General features: G+C 43.8%; 1 protein-coding gene across 1 annotated transcript in view; it reads left to right on the forward strand.

Annotated features, from left to right (window-relative positions):
• The first annotated feature begins 501 nt into the window (after window positions 1–501).
• The window catches only part of LOC110502498 (protein FAM53B), a 38,047-nt gene continuing 13,047 nt past the window's right edge, over window positions 502–25,501 (forward strand). Inside the window, exons 1-2 of the mRNA XM_021580555.2 lie at window positions 502–648; window positions 24,998–25,255. Of these exons, the coding sequence (XP_021436230.2) occupies window positions 25,175–25,255 (81 nt within the window). The 5' untranslated portion in view covers window positions 502–648; window positions 24,998–25,174. The remainder of the gene's footprint in view (window positions 649–24,997; window positions 25,256–25,501) is intronic.

Raw genomic sequence — 25,501 nt, forward strand, 5'->3', positions numbered from 1 at the left:
AGAAAGCTACTCTAACTTAATTGATATGGCTTCTTGGTAGTTAGGTTCCCAATCTCCCAACCTCAACTATCTGAGCTAGCTAAAGCCAACATCATAAAATTGCTAGGTGGCTTGTAGTATTATAGAGAAACAACAACTACATTACGTGTTTGTTTTTTTTACATGACAAATCTGAGGGGGCAAGTGCCCCTTTGCCCCCTATGGGCATGAAGCCAAGTGAACTAGTTACTGTTAACAGTGTTACTACGGAGTTGTAAATTCAGAATAGTTTGTGGGGGAAAATGACACACGAGTAGACGATACCAATACGGAGGGGGAGAGTAAAATGATGTAGTTTATATTGAACTAGAAGTAAAACAATGTGTAATGAATGGCAAAAAAACACAACATACCGAATATATTAAATATTCTCAATATAAGCATGGTTAAGCTGAATTGGAACCAATAATTGTTCCCCCCCGCGCGTGAGAAATGGTTTCGCTGAACGAGGATTTCGTTACAACCTTCTAGCTAGAGAATACGGAGTTTCATGCAGTTGCTCAGTCCCACTGTGGCGGCAGCAGTGCGCATGAGGACCCACATACTTTGCAGGTCCTTTGTTGCGGAAATCGAAGATGACTTAACCTCGACAGACTCTCAGCTGGCCAGGTAGTAAGGCATTAATCCCGGTATCATCTTTACTTATGACATTATATGTTCATCCTCTTTTGGGTGTCTTTGTTGCCCAAAATTGTTTATTGATTGCTGAAGTTTGCTTGAGATGTTTTCCGTTGCTAACTAACATGCAATAAGTTCAAAGAAGCATACAATATTGTTCTTAGGCTAACCTATGGCTAGAGAAAGTCAAATATTGTCTAGAAACTTGGAAGTGTTGCCTGCTTGTTATCCATGCTTTCATAATAGCAAGTGTTTGGGAAAGTATGATTATCGTGTTCGATTTATATTAAAATGGGCAACTGCACAATGTCATTGAGGAACAAGGCAAATACCGTGTTGCGATTCTGTGCAAATTAACATGCTTGCTTTCTAGCTGCCTGATGCGCATGACTCCACAGTAGTAGAACAACGCGTAGTCGTATAGGAAAATAGAGAGGAGTTGATTGATAGATCATTTGCTTTGTGCGCAGTGGTTGGGCCACTGGGACAAAAGCGTTACTGTATTCAAGGCTCCAGCTCTGTAACGCGGTTCGGTTGTCTGTACTTGACTCAACTCAACCCCCCCCTTTCCAACCCGTACTCACTCTTGTGGAGTACTACTTTTTTCTCTCCCCCTCCTCTCACCTAGCCTAGGCACCCTCACTAGGCTACCTCTCACCATGCTTGCATACCCTCATATATACAGAGGGGGAATTGTAGAGCTGGATGTGCTATTATTATGGTTGTGCAGGCACATTGAGGTTTGGGCAATTCCACAGTAACAGAGTGATGCTGAGACTCACTTTTTCACTTTAAAATGTATGCGAAGTAAAAACCATTGATTGCTAAGTTTAACAAACCATACACCTATACTGAGTGTACAAAACATTATGAATATTCCCGAGTGGTGCAGCGGTCTGGGGCTCTGCATCTCAATACAGTCCCTAGGTCGAATCAAGGCTGTATCACATCCGGCTGTGATTGGGAATCGGATGGGGCAGCGCACAATTGGCCCAGCCTCGTCCGAGTTTGGCCAGGGGTAGGTCTTCATTGTAAATAAGAATTTGTTCTTTAACTGATTTGCCTAGTTAAATAAAGGTTCATTTTTTAAAAAAAATTTAAGAATACTTGCTCTTTCCATGACATAGACTGACCAGGTCCAAGTGAACGCTATTATCCCTTATTGATGTAAATTGTTAAATCCACTTCAATCAGTGTAGATGAAGGGGAGGAGACAAGTTAAAGAAGGATTTTTAAGCCTTGAGACAATTGAGACATGGATTATGTGTGCTCCATTCAGAGGGTGAATGGGCAAGACAAAATATTTAAGTGCCTTTGAACAGGGTACGGTAGTAGGTGCCGGGCACACCGGTTTGTGTCAAGAACTGCAACACTGCTGTTTTTTTCATACTCAACAGTTTCCTGTTTGTATCAAGAATGGTCCACCACCCAAAAGACATCCATCCAACTTGACACAACTGCTGTGAGGTTTGGAGTCAACATGGGCCAGCATCCCTGTGGAATGCTTTCGACACCTTGTAGAGTCCATTCTCCGAGGAATTGAGGCTTTTCTGAGCGCAAAAGACGTGTGTGTGTGTGAGGGGTGTAACTCAATATTAGGAAGGTGTTCTTAATGTTATGTACACTCAGTGTATATGCAGAAGTCCACTTTTAAAAATTGCCACTGAACATTTTACAAAAACACATTTACTTGAAGAACAGTGCAGATGCAAAGTTTGGTAACAGAATGACAGTAATATCTTCCTCATTTTTCTATGTGACCACGTTTTCCAAAAACTGAAATATCTGAAATATCAGCTATGATATGACACCTTAAGTTTGAAACCAAACTATTTTGGTTATTTAACTACAGTAAGTGAAGTGGATCAACAGAATGACCGTAACAGAATAACATCATGGGTCCTTGATCTGTAATGTACAGAAATGCATAATTATCAATGTCATTATCTTCATGGTGATGTATCCTGAATAAGTACACAAAGCTAGAAAAATGTAATATCCTCCTATACATGTTTGGGTATTATGCTACACACTGGCTATAATTCTAATGAGCCCCTCCCCCCAAACAAGACCAAATGTGGTTGGCCCAGACAGGACCAAATCTGTACCAATAAAAAACATCTCTGTTTTACAAGTTTGGACATCACAGCCAATCCAGCAAATGTGGAGGAGTTAAGATGGAGTGTCTTGTTAACGTCCAAAAGTGGAAGTCGCATAACAGGCTCTCTTTCCATTTCCCCTTGTTTGTGACCCCGCAGAGGGTGGTACAGTAGAGTACAGTAAAGAAAATAAAGTAGAGTATAGAGTATTGAAACTGAATGAGCACACCATTCAGACCAACTTTGTCCAAGTTGCATTTAAAGTGAGAAGAGATAAAGTAGAGTACAGTCCATTAGAGTATATTACATCACTCGTGTGTGTGGGTGCTCTACTGTACTGAACTCTACTGTAATTCATTATACTGTACTGTGCTCTACTGCAACTTTGGTTTGTGACTAAAATTACTTCCCATTGTGGCCAATTAAATTGCAGTCATTCTGTTACAGATTTTATGGTCACTCTGTTACCAATTTGTGATGCGTTGTAATCACTTAATAATTCATAAACAACATTATTGTCAGTAAAAACACTAACTAAATGGTAGGTCTACCTTTATTTATTACTTCTGTGAACCTTCATAATCCTCCACTCTTCATGAGTGAGATAAAATATGTGGGTTTTTGGTAACACTGACAAGACACTAGGCAGTATTTCTTAAACTTACAGAAGGCATATCGTTTTTGCTAAACTATGTTGCTTTTAGTTGGCAGGGGTCTTCACTTCATCATTATTGTGTTTTGATGTATCTCTAATACCTTTTAAGACTTTTAGACTTCTAGTAGATTTTTAAGACCCATTTTCCATCTGTGTGACCAGAAATCAAAGCCTTTGCTTATTCCTCATTTTTAGGATGGAAAATCGTTGAAAAATGTATTCATGCCTTCATTTCCCAGAAATGTAGACTTTTAGCTTCCATTTCACACCTAATTTCCACTTTCATGTCATGCTTTGTGCCTGTAACCCTTGTCTGTTTTCAGGAACTGTAAGTCGAGGGTAATGTGGCTTTATTATAACATTTTATTGACACTCTCCTCCGCACGGCGATCTGAGAAGAGATTGATAGTTGTTTGTGGTGTTCCATGAGTTATCACACACACACACACACACACACACACACTGGGCAAGACACCACACTCAACAGTATATTTCAGTCTTCTCTTCTCGTTTGTGGTTTAGCAGAGGATGGGTGCAGCGGGTATATCTTGATATGAGTCACTTTGTTCGTTGTTTTTGTTGCTGAATGGAATGCAACCCCTAGACTTTTCAGAAAACTCTTCAAATGCAACTTGAACAAAGTTGGTCTGAATGGTGTGCTCATTCAATTTCATGAGTTCAGACAATCAAACTTCTCCTCTACTTTCTAAACAAAACAATCAAAGTGTTGCTGTATTGTTAGATTGCATTGTTTTTGGAGTCTTATTTTGTATCATGGTTGGAGTGTGTAATGTAATTGGGGGGGGCTACAGAATGTTTGGGTACACTGAATTAAAGTACAACTGACAATGGTACACTTTGACTATGGGTTTGTCAGGGTTGTTTCCTTTGGGACTAGGGAAGTTATTGTTAAGAGTATTTGTTTTTTCCCCTCTGGTTATGTTGAGGGAGAGATGGTTGATATTTGCAGACATCAGGCACTAAATTCCAGGCAGGACTGGTTTTGTATCAGGATGGCCTGAAATTCCATAGAATGCTTACAGTGTAACTGTATCTGTTCTCACCTCACCTGCTCTCTCTAGGTTTACTAAGGTGGTTATTGGCAAAAAAAATACTGGTTTTAGTGAATGCCCCATGTTCATAGTTGACCTTTCCCCTTCTTACGTGCAGCCAGGAGGGAATTTACTCGTTCACTTGAAAACTAATCTCAGTTCAACTGGCAAACTAGGTGCAAAGTCAGGCTTAGATTGACTCAGATTCCCAGCTCTAGTATCTAAATGCAAAGGGGATGTTGATATGGGTAGGCCACCAGCCCTGTGTGTGTCTGAGACAGTCTAGGGGCTGTTTGTTCGGGACAACAGTTTATTATGTGTTGGTTCATACTTCTTAGCTATGGTGGTACACACAGTTATGATAACTAAGCTTTGACTTGCTTGTGATAGCCAAAGAAAGCTGTGATACTCAGCATTGTTTAGATTCACAATGATTGAAGATCATATCTTCTTTGTTGGACATTTATAATGTTTCTGCTTTTCTAATAACACATTTCTGTGTTCTATTCATGTGCTTTTCTAGTAACCATTTTCTATGCTCATGCAAGTGACTGACTGATCGAATCCTCACTATCAGTAGCTGCAATTTGGCAGTACGCCCAGACTTTTGTTTTGAGAACGAAAGATATCTCAGTTTGAAAGTCTCAGCTTAGAGAGAAGAAGCCTCGTGAGGTGTTGGTCTGTCACGTGTTATGAGCCAGTATTGGTCGGTAACATGAATTAAACAAAATGGTAATGATGAATTCATTATGCTAAATCATGCAAATATAACTTCTCTATGTATAGCCAGCCGTACATAAGACAACTGCTGTATCTGTGTAAGAATTTCCACAACACTTCCTCAAACCTTTCCAGACAATCTGTTGTTATCAAACAACTATGCTGTGTCTAATTTAGTTTTATGCACTTTCAGGGTAAAGTACAACTTGGTTTGTTTACAATCTTGCAGAGTAGGCCTCATTTAAGGAATCTGTCTATGTTTCTGTCATGAAGCATGCACATGTAGATAAGTCAACCTGTGCCCTGTACATGCCCCTTTGCCCTTTTGGGTGGTGGTATATACAGTGGGGCAAAAAAGTATTTAGTCAGCCACCAATTGTGCAGGTTCTCCCACTTAAAAAGATGAGAGAGGCCTGTAATTTCCATCATAGGTACACTTCAACTATGACAGACAATGAGGGGGAAAAAATCCAGAAATTAATTTTTAATGAATTTATTTGCAAATTATGGTGGAAAATAAGTATTTGGTCAATAACAAAAGTTTATCTCAATACTTATTATATATAAGTATATTATTATTTACAGTGCCTTGCGAAAGTATTCGGCCCCCTTGAACTTTGCAACCTTTTGCCACATTTCAGGCTTCAAACATAAAGATATAAAACTGTATTTTTTTGTGAAGAATCAACAACAAGTGGGACACAATCATGAAGTGGAACAACATTTATTGGATATTTAAAACGTTTTTAACAAATCAAAAACTGAAAAATTGGGCGTGCAAAATTATTCAGCCCCCTTAAGTTAATACTTTGTAGCGCCACCTAAATTTTGCACGCCCAATTTTTCAGTTTTTGATTTGTTAAAAAAGTTTGAAAATATCCAATAAATGTCGTTCCACTTCATGATTGTGTCCCACTTGTTGTTGATTCTTCACAAAAAAATACAGTTTTATATCTTTATGTTTGAAGCCTGAAATGTGGCAAAAGGTCGCAACGTTCAAGGGGGCCGAATACTTTCGCAAGGCACTGTACATCATTAATATTCAGTCTGGTTGGCTGACAAGCGTGGCAGAAAGACGGAGAGGAGAGGTTGCATCAACAACCCTAGCACCGCCCCAACTCCATCTGGCAACAGCAACCCAACTCAGTCGACAACAGCAACACAGGTAGTCTAGACTCTAGCTAATCATTATAACCTAAAATATCCACACAAGCCACTAGGCAGCCAGCCAGCCAGCCATATAGAATAATATGAATATTTCTAGTGGTTAGAGTGTTGGGCCAGTAACCAAAAGGTAGCTGGATCGAATCCCCAAACTGACAAGGTAAAAATCTACCGTTCTGGCCCTGAACAAGGCAGTTAACCCCCTGATCCCCAGTAGGCCGTCATTGTATATAAGAATTTGTTCTTAACTTGCCAAGCTAAATAAAGGTTAAACAAATAAAAAATAAATATTAAGTTATTATTTAAGAGCATTGAAGATAAATCAAAATCATAAAAAAAATCTATCATCAATGATCAGTTGATAGCCCACCCTCTTTTCCTAATGTCAATCATGTCTTTAGGTGGCACCGTAACAAGCTTGCTTACAATTTGTCATTAGTCAGTATGAATTTTGAGATATATATTTACATTTTTTTGCTTGAGCACCTGCCCACTGAAAGGTCTTGTGCATGGCCCTGCAAAGTAGATTTGCATGACAAGCATGATCTCCCAAACTATCCACTGCCGTGTTTAAAATGGGTCTCCTTGATTCAATTACTTCTTTTTAGCACAGTAAAACCTGAAAGGCCTATGCTGGAATCTGCATGTGAAACACAGTCAAGTTGAACAGGGTTGTCTCAGATAGCTAGACAGGCGGTAGGCAGACAAGAGGGACTTGTATTGGACATGGGATAGCTGTAGTAATTTATGGAGGTAATTAAACCAAGTAGTTTTTTAAAGGGGATCACTGTGTGTGTTTAAGACGCACACATTTGCAAGACCTTTGTGTGTGAGGCCCTCCATTCTCTGAGTGGGCAGCTGCGTGCCTGTGAGCAAGGCACTGTTCCATTCTCCCCCTCTCTCTGTAACCCTCTCACTCTCTCACTTTATCTCTCTCCACCTCTTTCTTTCTGTGGTTCCTTGGCCTAAGGCATTATGCAAAGCCTCCAGGAAAAAAAGGATTGTTATCCATGCCTGTCTGTGCCTCTGTGTTGCACACATTTCATTTTAACGACGACCTTTTAACTCTATCTGTGTGACCTTCAGTCATAACTGCTCTGCTTCGCCCACCACGTCAAAGTCTGTGAGCTGAGTTCAAACAAATAGTAATGTTCACCGGTTCCCCTCGCGTTTCTGTGTGTATATAAACACACGTCCTCTCACTGTCATTTGCATTTATTTTCAGCAAACTTAACAATTGTAAATATTTGTATGAACATAACAAGATTCAACAACTGAAACATAAACTGAACAAGTTCCACAGACATGTGACTAACAGAAATGGAATAATGTCTCCCTGAACAAAGGGGGGGTCGGTCAAAATAAAAAGTAACAGTCAGTAGCTGGTGTGGCCACCAGCTGCATTAAGTACTGCAGTGCATCTCCTCCTCATGGACTGCAGTACAAGATTTGCCAGTTCTTGCTGTGAGATGTTACCCCACTCTTCCACCAAGGCACCTGCAAGTTCCCGGACATTTCTGGGGGGAATGGCCCTAGCCATCACCCTCCGATCCAACAGGTCCCAGAACAAGCAGTATGGCTGGTGGCATTGTCATGCTGGAGGGTCATGTCAAGATGAGCCTGCAGGTACCACATGAGGCAGCTTTGAGATTTCCTGCAATGACAACAAGCTCAGTCCGATGATGCTGTGACACACCGCCCCAGACCATGACGGACCCTCTACCTCCAAATCGATCCCGCTCCAGTGTACAGGCCTCATTGTCACGCTCATTCCTTCGATGATAAATGTGAATCCGACCATCACCCCTTGTGAGACAACACCTGCAACTCGTCAGTGAAGAGCACTTTTTGCCAGTCCTGTCTGGTCCAGCGACGGTGGGTTTCTGCCCATAGGCGACATTGTTGCCTGTGAGGACCTGCCTTACAACAGGCCTACAAGCTCTCAGTCCAGCCTCTCTCAGCCTATTGCAGACAGACAGAGCACTGATGGAGGGATTGTGCGTTCTGGGTGTAGCTCGGGCAGTTGTTGTTGCCATCCTGTACCTGTGATGCTTGGATGTACCGATCCTGTGCAGGTGTTACACGTGGTGTGCCACTGCGAGGATGATCAGCGCTACAGGGAGACAGGATGGACAGCTGTCTTGGGCGTCTCATCGTAAGGACATTGCAATGTATTGCCCTGGCCACATCTGCGGTCCTCATGCCTCCTTGCAGCATGCCTAAGGCACGTTCACGCAGAGTCAGTAGAAAGGCCTCTTTAGTGTCCTAAGTTTTCATAACTGTGACCTTAATTGCCTACCGTCTGTAAGCTGTTAGTGTCTTAACGACCGTTCCACAGGTGCATGTTCATTGATTGTTTATGGTTCATTGAACAAGCATGGGAAACAGTGTTTAAACCCTTTTCACTGAAGATCTGTGAAGTTATTTGGACTTTTAAGAACGTCCTGAAAAAGGGACGTTTCTTTTTTTGCTGAGTTTATGTAATTTACATGATGCATTTATAAATGTTGCATCTCGAATACCTACAGAGTCTGAGACCGGCTGGTGAGAAAAAAGGAGCCATTCTGGCATACACCAGAGCAACCCCCCCCCCCCCCCCCCCCCCCAACCCCCTGTCCCCTGTCAATGATAAGATGTGGTTTCAGTTGAACAGCATTTTCAGAAGGGAAGCATTTTTTTTTTAAAGCCCTGAGGCACATCGCCACATCTTTCTGTTTGTGTCTCATCACTAGTTTTAAATGTCTTCTATGTATTTTCATCATTACCACTGATTGGTGAGAGGCCTTATGTTGAGATGGACAAAGAAAGGAGACTACTGAAGACTGTTGGGTTCAATAAGTCAGGGTTCAATGTAGTTATATTTCCTTGTGGACCGAACCTGAGAGAGATGAATGATGGTGTTTCTGTCTAGACTTTCAATGAATGCACGTCCCCAAAAAGTGTGTACGTTGACATCCCATACATTGACTTTGGCTGAAAGAGAACTACTGTCTGCATGGTGTAAAGTTTCCAGTGTTGTTCTTGCGCTGCATTCTCCAGGGACGGACTGGAACAAGAATTCCGCACTGGCATTTTGTACACACCGGCCCAAATCACTGTGCATGCCACCAACTTGATAACCCCCCCCCCCCCCCCCCCCCCCCCCCCCCTCCAAAATATTTTTTTTTAGGGTTGGTCACTATCCAGATTTTCATATCGGGATTTATGGTATTACTGGCTTAGTATACAAAGGGATGCCAAAGAATGCAAAAATCTCATTTGGGCGTCTATTACCAGAATGCTAAAAAAAAAATCACAAGTAATACTGAATTTCCTCGGAGGCTGCTAGCTAAATATGCTATTGATGCTAACCAAAATAAACTTAATTGCAAAGACAGGAAATCCAACTCATAAAGTTATACAGTACCAGTCAAAAGTTTGGACACGCCTACTCATTCCAGGGTTTTTCTTTATTTTTTACTATTTTCTACATTGTAAAATAATAGTGACGACATCAACACTATGAAATAACACACATGGAATTATGTAGTAACCAAAAAAGTGTTAAACACATCAAAATATATAGTAGATTTTAGATTCTTCAAAATAGCCCTTCCCTTGATGACAGCTTTGCACACTCTTGGCATTCTCTCAACCAGCTTCACCTGGAATGCTTTTCCAACAGTCTTGAAGGAAAAGCACTTGTTGGTTGCTTTTCCTTCACTCTGCGGTCCAACTCATCCCATACCATCTCAATTGGGTTGAGGTCAGGTAATTGCCTTGGTAACCATGCTGGTTAAGTGTGCCTTGAATTCTAAATAAATCACAGACAGTGTCACCAGCAAGCACCATCACACCTCCTTCTCCTCCATGCTTCACGGTGGGAACCACACATGCAGAGATCACCCGTTCACCTACTCTGCGTCTCACAAAGACACTGCGGGTGGAACCAAAAATTTCAAATCAGACCAAAGGACAGATTTCCACCAGTCTCTTTTTATTATTGGTGTCCTTTTAGTACTGGATTCTTTGCCGAAATTCGACCATGAAGGCCTGATTCACTCAGTCTCCTCTGAACAGTTGGTATTAAGATGTGTCTGTTACTTGAACTCTGTGAAGCATTTATTTGGGCTGCAATTTCTGAGGCTGCTAACTCTAATGAACTTATCCTCTGAAGAAGAGGTAACCCTGAGTCTTCTTTTCCTGTGGCGGTCCTCATGAGAACCAGTTTCATCATAGCGCTTGATGATTTTTGCGACTGCACTTGAAGAAACTTTCAAAGTTCTTGAAATGTTCTGGATTGACTGACCTTCATGTGTTAAAGTAATGATGAACTGTCATTTTTCTCTACTTATTTGAGCTGTTCTTGCCATAATATGGACTTTTACCAAATAGGGCTATCTTCTGTATACCACCAGAACCTAGTTACAACACAACTGATTGACTGAAACGCATTAAGAAGGAAAGAAATTCCACAAATTAACTTTTAACATGGCACACCTGTTAATTGAAATGCATTCTAGGTGACTACCTCATGAAGCTGGTTGAGTTATGCCAAGAGTGAGCAAAGCTGTCATCAAGGCAAAGGATGGCTACTTTGAAGAATCTCAAATAATACATATATTTTGATTTGTTTAACACTTTTTTGGTTACTGCATGGCTCCATATGTGTTTTTCATAGTCTTGATGTCTTTATTATTATTCTACAATGTAGAAAATAGTACAAATAAAGAATAACCCTTGCATGAGTAGGTGTGTCCAAACTTTTGACTGTATGAGCTACCAAATGTAATATGGGCAAATGTAATTTTTGGTGAGTTTGGACATTTACAAGTGAATGTGAACGAGAGACATTGTGCAAATGAACAAAGTTTTGATGCAAGCTTGCCTGAAGGAAGAATAGTACTGGCTCTGGAGCAGCATGTGTCAACACTTTGTCTTTGTGGAGTCTGGAGTCGCTAGGGCAACGGCCCTTCCTGCTCTGTACAGAGAAGATGGGGGAGGAGCAGAACGGAGAGGAGAAAAATCACAAGGAATTTTGTGTTTCAGTTATACTTCTCCACTCAGATGAGAATTCACAAACTGGCATTCTATCAGCAGACAGCTCTCTGATACCTACACAAAGTTGAGACCTTCCTCTCTCCGACAGGGACAAGGGGACAAACGTCAAAATCTGTGTTTTTTTCCCGCAATTGCATTTTGAAATGTAATCCAATGAGAATGCATTTTTCTCTCAAGAGCATGAGGGGAGAGGAGAGTGGTCCGCTCATCACAGCAGCATGCCCCAGCAAAACAGGCACATGGGCAGGGCAGACACTTTCATTACAGGAATCATGAGAATAATGCACCTTACTGTTTGGAAAAATCCATGATCTTTTCTTTGGGGACTCCCAAGTGGCGCAGCGATCTAAGGCACCGCATCTCAATGCTAGTGGCGTCACTACAGACCCTGGTTCGATTCCAGGCTGTATCACAACTGGTTGTGATTGGGAGTCCGATAGGGTGGCGCACAATTGGCCCGGCGTCGTTCGGGTTTGGCTGGGGTAGGCCACCATTGGAAATAAGAATTTGTCTTCACTGACTTGCCTAGTTAAATAAAGGTAAATAAATATATATTGGCTGTCAAACTGATAGCAAGTCGGAGCAGGACTCTGCTGATGCTGTGTTTTGAATGTGAGTTTGCGTGACCTCAGCCTATCAGAAAACCAGGCCGGTCCATTTTGGTAGGGTGCCGACCGTTGCCCACTGATCAGCCAAAGGCTCATTATAGATTAGAATAACTGAAAAAATGCTTAATATCATATTTAAAAAATAATAATAATCTTAGCAGGCCCATGGGCCTGTGTGTGTGTCAATTTTGACCAGCCCACCCAACTAAAAAATGGTTCAGCCCGTCTGGCATTTGCCAGAATTGCCAGATAGCCAATCCGCCCCTGACCTAATCTTAGGCTCCTGTTTTTATCTTGAGATGAGAGGTGCTTGTATTACTTTTTTTTGTCAAAGTTAAACCACAGACCTCGTGTCTGGATGATTTCTCCCTTTGTGTGTGTGTCACGGGCAACCACCTCTAAATCATACACCCTGAATTCCCTATCAACATCTGAATTAACCTCATGTTTTGCTTTCTTTTGTTATTCACTATCATAAGTCGTCTATAAATGGCGAAAGACTCATTCTTCTGTTTATTTTCCACCTTTTACTTTCCTCCTTTTCTTATCAACACCGCATATCTCCTGTCGGAGTCATTTAAGGTTCGGTTAGACTTTCTGTTGATTCTGTCTAAAATGTAATCCCTCAATTATACACCCCTAAAAAGAAATAGAAAGTTTCCGAGTGACCAAACCAAATTCAACGTATTAGGAAGCAGAACTTGTTTTCCATGCTAGTGCTGAAGCAGTGGCCTTCCTGCACTTTACAGTTTTTCACAGTATTTCACATTGCATTTCACAGTTTCTCTGCCAATAAGTTTAGCCTCACATAATTGTGAAGATTAATGAGCTAAAGGAAATCATGTTTTTTTCCATCCCAGTTGTGTTCATAACGGTAGCTAAATTAGGGTCGGTGTGTTTTGGCAATCTCTTTGCACTACAACTTCATCTTTTACATTATGTGAACGATAATGTCTCTCATTAAAGCCACGGAAGTTCAAGGCCGACCGCTGTGCCGCAGGTTTTGTTTGTAGAAAAAAGGATTCCCCCTAAGGGGAAAATGGCAATCTTCGTGAATTTAAATAAACATTTTCAACACAGTCATGGTACCAATAATTGCTTCTGTTACACCAGAATAATGTCATTGAACTGATTATTTTAAAATTGCACACAGAAGACGTTATAAGGATAAGTAGCGAATGGCAGCCTGCAGTACCCCGGTCGGCCTCCAACTTCAGATACTCAATGAGAGGGGGCAGCACTAAGCTAGCCTGCAACGTCTTCTCCTGGTGTAACTCAAACTGTGCATGTTATGTCTACATCAATCTCCCACATGAGAGGCCATCTTAACCGACTTCCTTGGCTTCAAATACGCTATTGAGTCTTCACATAGGAACATCACGTTACCGATGGCTTTGTCCATTCATATATATATATATAGTCATGGGCACAGACATTGACCCGTTTTTTTCCCAACCCTGGATCCACCCACCCACACTCACACACATACACATTAATACATACAAACACACACACACACACACACACGCACACACACACACACACACACACAGCTCTCAAGGCAGTTGCCAAGAAAGTAACAGATGGATGTTTGGTTGAATGGGTAAGGCTCACCTTTCTCATGAATGAGTGGATGTCTTGACTCAATGGAATGCCCATAATTGTCCGTCACCCTCCACCCCAACACTCCCCCATTCCCACACCATTCATCGACTATGCTCCCCCATACGAGACCTGCAGTGTTATCAAGTCATATTGTATTTGTCACATACACATGGTTACCAGATGTTAATGCGAGGGTAGCAAAATGCTTCTGCTTCTAGTTCCGACAATGCAGTAATATCTAACAAGTAATCTAACAATTCCCAAACAACTACCTAATACACACAAATCTAAAGGGGTGAATGAGAATATGTACATGTAAATATATGTATGAGCGCCAGAAGCAAGGTGCAATAGATGGTATAAAATATAATATATACTAAGATATGAGTAATGTAAAATATGTAGACATTATTTAAAGTGGCGTTGTTTAAATTAACTAGTGATCCATTTATTAAAGTGGCCAGCGATTGGGTCTCAATGTAGGCAGCAGCCTCTGAGTTAGTGATTGATGTTTAGCAGTCTGATGGCCTTGAGATAGAAGCTATTTTTCAGTCTCTCTGTCCCAGCTTTGATTCACCTGTGCTGACCTCTCCTCTGGATGGTAGTGGTGTGAACAGGCAGTGGTTGTTGTCCTTGATGATCTTTTTGGCCTTCCTGTGACATCGGGTGCTGTAGATGTACTGGAGGGCTGGTAGTTTACCCCCAGTGATGCGTTGTGCAGACCATACTACCCTGTAACTAGCTTGGAGGGGACAGCTACCCAAGACATGCAATATGGGATTGGAAGTGACTGTCTGTAGAACATCACCTATTTACACACCATACTGTAGGAGTGGTCCACTTCCTTAGCCTTTATGGATTCCTGTGAGGTGGATTAATCATGACGGTCTGCTCTGGAAGCTCTCATGTAACGTATCCCTGGTGGATAAGGGCCTGATTTAATGTACATAGAGCAGCCTGTCCGGGGTAATGGGAGAAACCATATACTGAGGGAGGGGGGTGAGGGGGTGAGAGAGGAGGTAATTAGTAGGATACCTGATGTGTGGAGAGCCCTGGCTGGCATGCAATGGTTTTTCCAGAGGCCAAGGGGGCCCCTGGCCTAATCCTTCTTAATAACAGTCTCCAACCCCTGGACCAACCCAGTTCAGTTTTGTGCTACAGATTAGGAAGAAGTTTGAAGAGCATATAATCATTACTGCTCATTAGGGCTGGCACAATTACCATATAACCGTGTAACCAACATTTTTTTGTTTTTATTTCACCTTTATTTAACTAAGTAGGCCAGTTGAGAACAAGTTCTCATTTACAACATGGATGATAAAATAACCGTTAACATTTTATTTTTGGGGGGGTTGGGGGTGGAACAAACAGCTGACTGAAACGACCGGGCATTCGTGTGGTTGAGTGATTAAGAAATCATAGGCCCCTGGGCCCAGGGGCGTCAGTCCCGGTAAGCCCCTGCATTAATCCGGCCCTGTATGTCGCTCGCTTTAAAATGGCAACAAAGCAGCGGTATTGTAATCGACACACACTTAGACCTCCGGTGTGTACGTGTGTGTTTGCCTACGTGTGTGTGTGTGTGTGTGTTTGTTTGACATGTCAGGACCCTGGAAACCTTTCTCAAGAAAGGTGTGTCTTCTCTGTTTTGTTTTTCTGTTTGTCACAGGACTGGGTTGTCATGGTCACTGCTCTTCTTTCAGAGAAAAATAAATGAATGGACTTTAAAACTGCTCATAGAGATAAAGACAGTTTTTATTTGTGTAGAAGCTCATGGTCACTGTTGTTAAAGAAATGTAATTTAGAATTGACTAGGAATGCCAAAATCAACCGCAGTTACTGCACATCAAATCAGATGTTGTCAAGTAAAAAGCTGAATGAATGAGAGCTGCTTTGTGTATGTTCTCACCAGGCTCCTGTTGCATGATGGGGTGATGTTTGGGACAAAGTGTCCAGCTAATGGCTGATGGTCGGAGGGCGGCTTGGTATGCAGTGACCTCTCCAGACCCGTTTTACGACCTCATCCTCAACACGAGAAAGGGCTGACCCAGCATTAACTCTTCATGCCCACACAGACGCTACTTGAGACTTAAACAAGAGAATGGTAGCTCTCCTTCTCTCCCAGTGGGCCTGAAAACACCACCTGATGAGGAAGAATCATTTTTGTAACACCTTTTAAGCCACTATAACATAGTTTAGTCAATAGTGTGTCTTTTGTCATTAAATCTCCCGACATACTTTATATATATATATGAGAGAGAGAGAGAGAGAGAGAGAGATCATTTTAAAACACAATATAACCACACATGTGGATAATGCATTTACAATCATCGAGGATGACACAAAAAAGTTAGGAAACTTGTTTCCATTGTGGTCCTCTTAAATGGTAAAAAAAAAAAAAGTACAATCTTCAACATAGTAGACCCAGGCTCCACAGTAGACCTAGCCTACTAGCCATACTTTGGTTGCACATATAACACAAAACAAAGGACAGGATAACATTGTCATAGCCCAGGGGTACTCAACTCTTACCCTATGACAGGGTTCCCAACTGGCGACCCACGGGTGATTTTATTTGGCCCACAAAGTAATGAGCAGAAAAATATATACATATAGATTTTAATTTTAAAATGGTTGGACATAAAAGACTGTAAAAACACCATCAAATCAGCTCCAACAGATTTTAATTTGGAAATCTGTTCCCACGCACAATAGAGAGATATGTGATCGTATGCAAATGTAAGCAAGGTTTGAAATTATGATGTTTTAGTCAAATATTATATCTGTTTGGGCTTATTGCGGTCAATTTACTGTATACAAATGATTTGTAATTATATTCCGGCCCCCTGCCCATCCGCTCAAGGAAGAAAATAGTCCCACGGCTGAATCTAGTTGATGATCCCTGCCTTTCGAGGTCCGGAGCCAGCGGGTTTTCTGTTTTACCTGATAATTAATTGCACACACCTGGTGTCCCAGGTCTAAATCCCTGATTGAAAAAATGCAGTGGAACTGGCTTTGAGGTCCAGAGTTGAGTTTGAGGGGCCTTGAGCATTACATACAGACATTACATAGATCTATTTGTTATTTTTCTTTGACTCACCGTCTCATCAACCCCAAGTTGCAGAGTTCATTGATGCGATGTGTTTGTTTATTTTAACATAACTGATCAAAGCTGTGACACTAGATGCGCTCCTCACAAGTTTACCGTAACCACATCCAATCAGTGATGGACACTAAACACTGTACCACAGAACCTTACAGTGCCCCATATTGTCCCCCCAGGTGCCCATTCATGTGCCTGTGGAGAATCAGCCTGGGCATGGTGCCATTACCAGTACTGCCCTTCTCAGTAATCGACCATTGAGAGCCAAGGGGCCTGTGCCCAGACCCAACTTCTATAATGAAGAAAAATCTGGTTAGAATTACTGTGAGGTACAGTACATCCCCTATGGAATTGGATCATATTTAGCTTTTTTTCCTTTCGGGATATATAAATATAATAATTATTGACATTTAATATGATCCCTTTTTGGGCCTAAACTTGAATTGGAGCCAAAGAGTCTGCCATCTGCTGCAGTATAATTTACTCAGATATTAAACATGATTTAACAAGCATGGAACCATGGTTAAAATGTTACACGAGGCAACCTTAAGTTGAAGATGTACCACAGAAATGTGCCAATGTAGAACTACTAGGGTTTTTGAGATTCCTCAAGTTTATTAAGCAAATAAAGGAGAAGGGGGTAGCTGGTGCCTAATATGGCGATCGGAGTGTGGGTGAGTGGATATGTCAAAAGGAAAGTAGTGGAAAGGAGTGGGTGTGTCGAAAGCACTTTGCTATATGTTTGAACGGTTTGATTAAGCTGGGTTTTTTGTTTCTTACCATGCACCTACTGTATATTGAGCTACCATACCGTGAGAGTTTGGGCTTCTTCTTCAATACAGCACTGGTCACCGGCTAATTGACTCGTCGTGCAACCCAATCAGCCACGCAAAACGATTTGTTGAGTGATAACAAATCTGCTCAATTAGCTGATTCACTTTCCTCCTTTCAACACACCCACTCGCCCATATTCCGGTCACCATATTGGGCTATAGCTACCCATACTTGAAATAAAATGTGAGCATTGACCTAAGTCCCAAGGTGTCCTAGTTCTGCATCATGTGGAATTGGATCACATGGCTCCAGAAGGTAATTCTCATTGTGTTTTCCCTCTCCCATGACCCCTTGTTGAAACCTAGGCTACACATGCCCCCTCTAGCCTCACAAGGCCCAGTCCTGCTCTGCCACCCCCTCTAGCCTCACAAGGCCCAATCTTGCTCCGCCACCCCCTCTAGCCTCACCAGCCCAGTCCTGTTCCGCCACCCCCACTAGCCTCACGAGGCCCAGTCCTGCTCCGCTACCCCCTCTAAACTCACGAGGCCCAGTCCTGCTCCGCCACCCCCTCTAAACTCACGAGGCCCAGTCCTGCTCCGCTACCCCCTCTAAACTCACGAGGCCCAGTCCTGCTCCGCCACCCCCTCTAGCCTCACGAGGCCCAGTCCTGCTCCGCCACCCCCTCTAGCCTCACCAGCCCAGTCCTGTTCCGCCACCCCCACTAGCCTCACCAGCCCAGTCCTGTTCCGCCACCCCCACTAGCCTCACGAGGCCCAGTCCTGCTCCGCTACCCCCTCTAAACTCACGAGGCCCAGTCCTGCTCCGCCACCCCCTCTAAACTCACGAGGCCCAGTCCTGCTCCGCTACCCCCTCTAAACTCACGAGGCCCAGTCCTGCTCCGCCACCCCCTCTAGCCTCACGAGGCCCAGTCCTGCTCCGCCACCCCCTCTAGCCTCACCAGCCCAGTCCTGCTCTGCCGCCCCCTCTAGCCACACGAGGCTCAGTCCTGCTCCGCCGCCCCCTCTAGCCTCACGAGGCCCAGTCCTGCTCCGCCGCCCCCTCTAAACTCACGAGGCTCAGTCCTGCTCCGCCTCCCCCTCTAGCCTCACCAGCCCAGTCCTGCTCCGCCACCCCCTCTAAACTCACGAGGCTCAGTCCTGCTCCGCCTCCCCCTCTAGCCTCACCAGCCCAGTCCTGCTCCGCCTCCCCCTCTAGCCTCACGAGGCCCAGTCCTGCTCCGCCACCCCCTCTAAACTCACGAGGCCCAGTCCTGCTCCGCCACCCCCTCTAAACTCACGAGGCCCAGTCCTGCTCCACCACGCCCTCTAGCCTCACGAGGCCCAGTCCTGCTCCGCCACCCCCTCTAAACTCACGAGGCCCAGTCCTGCTCCGCCATCCCCTCTACACTCACGAGGCCCAGTCCTGCTCCGCCATCCCCTCTACACTCACGAGGCCCAGTCCTGCTCCGCCATCCCCTCTACACTCACGAGGCCCAGTCCTGCTTCGCCATCCCCTCTACACTCACGAGGCCCAGTCCTGCTCCGCCACCCCCTCTTGCCTCACAAGGCCCAGTCCTGCTTCGCCATCCCCTCTACACTCACGAGGCCCAGTCCTGCTCCGCCATCCCCTCTACACTCACGAGGCCCAGTCCTGCTCCGCCATCCCCTCTACACTCACGAGGCCCAGTCCTGCTTCGCCATCCCCTCTACACTCACGAGGCCCAGTCCTGCTCCGCCACCCCCTCTAGCCTCACGAGGCCCAGTCCTGCTTCGCCATCCCCTCTACACTCACGAGGCCCAGTCCTGCTTCGCCATCTCCTCTAGCCTCACGAGGCCCAGTCCTGCTCCGCCACCCCCTCTAAACTCACGAGGCCCAGTCCTGCTCCGCCACCCCTTCTAGTCTCATGAGACCCAGTCCTGCTCCACCGCCCCCTCTAACATCAAGAGGCCCAGTCCTGCTCCTCTGACTCCCAGGGATACATAGAGATAATGGGAATCATATGCCGGCAGTGGGCCTGCATGGGCTGGGCTGGCCCACATTAAACATTAGGAGGCTACATGCCGTCATGGGGCCAGAGAGGAGAGCAGAGCCATTGGTCTCTTTGGCCCCTGTGGGTGGAGGACAGCCTCTGGGACCCGTGAAGCCCTCCTTATGTCACCTCCTTTGTTACCCCACAGTTGGGAAGCACATTACCCCTTTCTTTGTTATGTAGTGCATCAATGCAATCTCAACGTCCAGTACTTTCTATCCTCTCCAACTGGCCCCATCATTTTTAAAATCATCAACCCTTTACATTTTCTCTCTACCATATCTTATGGATAACCCAGAGTGGTCATGGGGTTAGCTGAGGAGCTCTGAAGGCTGTGGTAGCTGTGTCTGTTGGCCCACAGTAGAATCTGAAAGTAGACAGTAGGCTGTTGATTGGAGGAACAGGCCTGGCCCTCTCTAATCAGCTGTTTTACAGCGTGTGGTCGGGACAACCCCAAGGTCACTGCAGTGATTGCTATTCCTGATATAGCCAAGCTCTGTCTGTCTGGGGGATTCAACTATACTGTTTTGGATTAGCTCCCTAGTGTTGTGAGTTAAACATTTTGTAGAGGAGGACTCAGTACATACTACAGAGTGAGCCTGTGGTGTGCTCTGTATGTGGGGTCCAAGCCCAGTGTGCTGTATGTGTTAAGGACCGTCTCTATCAGGGCCCTGCTGCCTGCCAAACAGAAACACATTATGAGCAATCCTGCTGTCCTCCTCGCCCTGCGCCTGGGGACACACTGTTGTGGTTTGATAGAAAAAAGGTCATCCTTGGCGTGCTCAACACACGTGTGCCCACATCAAATCAAAATCAAGTCAAACTTTATTTGTCACATGCGCCGAATACAACAAGTGTAAACCTTACCATAAACCTTACCGTAAACCTTACTTACTTAAGCCCCTAACCAACAGTGATGTTCAAGAAGAGTTAAAAAAATATTTACCAAATAAACTAAACTAAAAAATAAAATACAAAAATAATAACAATTAACATAACAATAATGAGGCTATATACAGGGTGTACCGGTACCGAGTCAGTGTGTGTGGGTACAGGTTAGTTGAGGTAATTTGTACATGTAGGTAGGGATGGAGTGACTATGCATAGATAATAAACAGCGAGTAGCAGCAGTGTACAAAACAAATGGGGGGGGGGGGGGGGGGGGGGGTCGATGTAAATAGTCCGGTGGCCATTTGATTAATTGTTCAGCAGTCTCATGGCTTGGGGGTAGAAGCTGTTAAGGGGTCTTTTGATCCTAGACTTGGTGTTCCGGTACCGCTTGCCGTGCGGTAGCAGAGAAAACAGTCTATGACTTGGGTGACTGGATTCTTTGGCAATTTTATGGGCTTTCCTCTGACACCGCCTAGATAGCAGGAATCTTTGCCTGAGTGATGTACTGGGCCGTACGCACTACCCTCTGTAGAGCCTTACGGTCAGATGCCGAGCAGTTGCCATACCAGGTGGTGATGCAACTGGTCAGGATGCTCTCAATGGTGCAGCTGAATAACTTTTTGAGAATCTGGGGACTCATGCCAAATCTGTTCAGTCTCCTGAGGGGGAAAAGGTTTTGTCGGGCCCTCTTCACGACTGTCTTGGTGTGTTTGGACGATGATAGTTTGTTGGTGATGTGGACAACAAGGAACTTGAAACTCTCAACCCGCTCCACTACAGCCCCGGTGATGTTAATGGGGGCCTGTTCCGCCGCCTTCTCCTGTAGTCCACAATCAGCTCCTTTGTCTTGCTCACATTGAGGGAGAGGTTGTTGTTCTGGCACCACACTGCCAGTTCTCTGGCCTCCTCCCTATAGGCTGTCCTCATTGTTGGTGATCAGGCCTACCACTGTCACCAGCAAACTTAATGATGGTGTTGGAGTCATGTTTGGTCACGCAGTCATGGGTGAACAAGGAGTACAGGAGGGGACCAAGTACACACCCCTGAGGGGCCCCAGTGTTCAGGATCAGCGTGACAGATGTGTTGTTGCCTACCCTTACCACCTAGGGGCGGCCCGTCAGGAAGTCCAGGATCCAGTTGCAGAGGGAGGTGTTTAGTCCCAGGGTCCTTAGCTTAGTGATGAGCTTTGTGGGCAATATGGTGTTGAACGCTGACCTATAGTCAATGAACAGCAGCATTCTCACATAGGTGTTCCTTTTGTCCAGGTGAAAAGGGGCATTATGTTGTGCGATTGAGATTGCGTCATCTGTGGAACTGTTGGGGCGGTATGCGAATTGGAGTGGGTCTAGGGTATCCAGGAGGATGCTGTTGATGTGAACCTTGACCAGCTTTACAAAGTGCTTCTACACCTAAAAAATCCAGAAAATCACATTGTAGGATTTTTAATTAATTTATTTGCAAATTATGGTGGAAAATAAAACTATAGTTTTGGCAACTACCACATCTACTTTGTGCATGAAACAAGTAATTTTTCCAACAATTGTTTACAGACAGATTATTTCACTTATCATTCACTGTATCATAATTCCAGTGGGTCAGAAGTTTACATACACTAAGTTGACTGTGCCTTTAAACAGCTTGGAAAATTTCAGAAAATTATGTCATGGATTTAGAAGCTTCTGATAGGCTAATTGACATCATTTGAGTCAATTGGAGGTGTACATGTGGATGTATTTCAAGGCTTACCTTCAAATTCAGTGCCTTTTTGCTTGACATCATGGGAAAATCAAAATAAATCATTCAAGACCTCCACAAGTCTGCTTCATCCTTGGGAGCAATTTCCAAATGCCTGAAGGTACCACGTTCATCTGTACAAACAATAGTACGCAAGTACAGTGCCTTCCGAAAGTATTCGGCCCCCTTGAACTTTGCGACCTTTTGCCACATTTCAGGCTTCAAACATAAAGATATAAAACTGTGTTTTTTTTGTGAAGAATCAACAACAAGTGGGACACAATCATGAAGTGGAACGACATTTATTGGATATTTCAAACTTTTTTAACAAATCAAAAACTGAAAAATTGGGCGTGCAAAATTATTCAGCCCCTTTACTTTCAGTGCAGCAAACTCTCTCCAGAAGTTCAGTGAGGATCTCTGAATGATCCAATGTTGACCTAAATGACTAATGATGATAAATACAATCCACCTGTGTGTAATCAAGTCTCCGTATAAATGCACCTGCACTGTGATAGTCTCAGAGGTCCGTTAAAAGCGCAGAGAGCATCATGAAGAACAAGGAACACACCAGGCAGGTCCGAGATACTGTTGTGAAGAAGTTTAAAGCCGGATTTGGATACAAAAAGATTTCCCAAGCTTTAAACATCCCAAGGAGCACTGTGCAAGCGATAATATTGAAATGGAAGGAGTATCAGACCACTGCAAATCTACCAAGACCTGGCCTTCCCTCTAAACTTTCAGCTCATACAAGGAGAAGAGTGATCAGAGATGCAGCCAAGAGGCCCATGATCACTCTGGATGAACTGCAGAGATCTACAGCTGAGGTGGGAGACTCTGTCCATAGGACAACAATCAGTCGTATATTGCACAAATCTGGCCTTTATGCAAGAGTGGCAAGAAGAAATCCATTTCTTAAAGATATCCATAAAAAGTGTTGTTTAAAGTTTGCCACAAGCCACCTGGGAGACACACCAAACATGTGGAAGAAGGTGCTCTGGTCAGATGAAACCAAAATTGAACTTTTTGGCAACAATGCAAAACGTTATGTTTGGCGTAAAAGCAACACAGCTCACACCATCTCCACTATCAAACATGGTGGTGGCAGCATCATGGTTTGGGCCTGCTTTTCTTCAGCAGGGACAGGGAAGATGGTTAAAATTGATGGGAAGATGGATGGAGCCAAATACAGGACCATTCTGGAAGAAAACCTGATGGAGTCTGCAAAAGACCTGAGACTGGGACGGAGATTTGTCTTCCAACAAGACAATGATCCAAAACATAAAGCAAAATCTACAATGGAATGGTTCAATAATAAACATATCCAGGTGTTAGAATGGCCAAGTCAAAGTCCAGACCTGAATCCAATCGAGAATCTGTGGAAAGAACTGAAAACTGCTGTTCACAAATGCTCTCCATCCAACTTCACTGAGCTCGAGCTGTTTTGCAAGGAGGAATGGGAAAAAATGTCAGTCTCTCGATGTGCAAAACTGATAGAGACATACCCCAAGCGACTTACAGCTGTAATCGCAGCAAAAGGTGGCGCTACAAAGTATTGACTTAAGGGGGCTGAATAATTTTGCACGCCCAATTTTTCAGTTTTTGATTTGTTAAAAAAGTTTGAAATATCCAATAAATGTCGTTCCACTTCATGATTGTGTCCCACTTGTTGCTGATTCTTCACAAAAAAATACAGTTTTATATCTTTATGTTTGAAGCCTGAAATGTGGCAAAAGGTTGCAAAGTTCAAGGGGGCCGAATACTTTCGCAAGGCACTGTATAAACAACATGGGACCACACAGCCGTTATACCGCTCAGGAAGGAGACACATTCTGTCTCCTAGAGATGAACGTACTTTAGTGCGAAAAGTGCAAATCAATCCCAGAACCACAGCAAAGGACCCTGTGAAGATGCTGGAGGAAACCGGTACAAAAAGTATCTATATCCACAGTAAAACGAGTCCTATATCGACATAACCTGAAAGGCTGCTCAGCAAGAAAGAAGCTACTACTCCAAAACTGCCATAAAAATGGGGACAAAGACCGTACTTTTTGGAGAAATGTCCTCTGGTCTCGTGAAACAAAAATATAACTGTTTGGCCATAATGACCATCGTTATGTTTGGAGGAAATAGGGGGAGGCTTGCAAGCCGAAGAACACCATCCCAACCGTGAAGCACGGGGGTTGCAGCATCATGTTGTGGGAGTGCTTTGCTGCAGGAGGGACTGCACTTCACAAAATAGATGGCATCATGAGGAAGGAAAATTATGTGGATATATTGAAGCAACATCTCACGACATCAGTCAGGAAGTTAAAGCTTGGTCGCAAATGGGTCTTCCGATTGGACAATGACCCCAAGCATACTTCCAAAGTTGTGTTAAAATGGCTTAAGGACAACAACGTCAAGGTATTGGAGTGGCCATCACAAAGGCCTGACCTCAATCCCATAGAAAATGTGTGGGCTGAACTGAAAAAGTGTGTGCGAGCAAGGAGGCCTACAAACCTGACTCAGGAACACCAGCTCTGTCTGGTGTGGGCCAAAATTCACCCAACTTATTGTGGCAAGCTTGTGCAAGAATATCCTAAACGTTTGAGCCAAGTTACACTCAATTGCATTGCCTTTAAATTGTTTATGTAAACTTCTGACCCAATTGGAATGTGATGAAAGAAATTAAAGCTGAAATAAATAATTCTCTCTACTATTATAAAATAAAGTGTTGATCCTAACTGACCTAAGCCAGGGAATTTTTACTAGGATTAAATGTCAGCAATTGTGAAAAACTGTATTTGCTAAGGTGTATGTAAACTTCCAACTTCAACTGTATGTGTGTGTGTGTGCTCACCACATCTCTCTGTCTGTTGTTGCACAGGGATGGCTGAAGAGTGAGAGACGCTCCCCTAACACCCGAGGACACTCTGCCGATGGAAGGTGGTCATCTGCACATCCAACCTGCCCAAAAGACTGTCTCCCCTCCGCCCTCAACTAAGATGGCTTCCCATGGCCTTCTTCTGCACTGGAATGGACTGGAGCAGAGCTGCACCCTACCATGGTGATCATATTCTCAAAAACACTGGAAAAGAAGAAGGGTGTCGATGATGTAAGGTCCAAAGACACTGAATTTCTGCTGGTGAGTAAAACTCTGCTAGACCTATAACTAAAGCACTGTAACATGTACCTTACAGGTGCGTCTCTCTCTCAACTGACCTTGGAAACATGAGACTTGGGCTCTCTGTTGGCTTCTCTACAATACATCCTATTGTAGTTTTTGGCAGGGTGCTCGCCATCAAGGTCTTAAATTCATTTATATGATCTCTAGGTTGGCCCTTCTCAATAAATGGTATATTATTCTACCTCAGCAGTCGATGACATACAA

Source organism: Oncorhynchus mykiss, chromosome 23 (assembly GCF_013265735.2).
Source record: "Oncorhynchus mykiss isolate Arlee chromosome 23, USDA_OmykA_1.1, whole genome shotgun sequence".
In the NCBI taxonomy this organism is placed as follows: domain Eukaryota; kingdom Metazoa; phylum Chordata; class Actinopteri; order Salmoniformes; family Salmonidae; genus Oncorhynchus; species Oncorhynchus mykiss.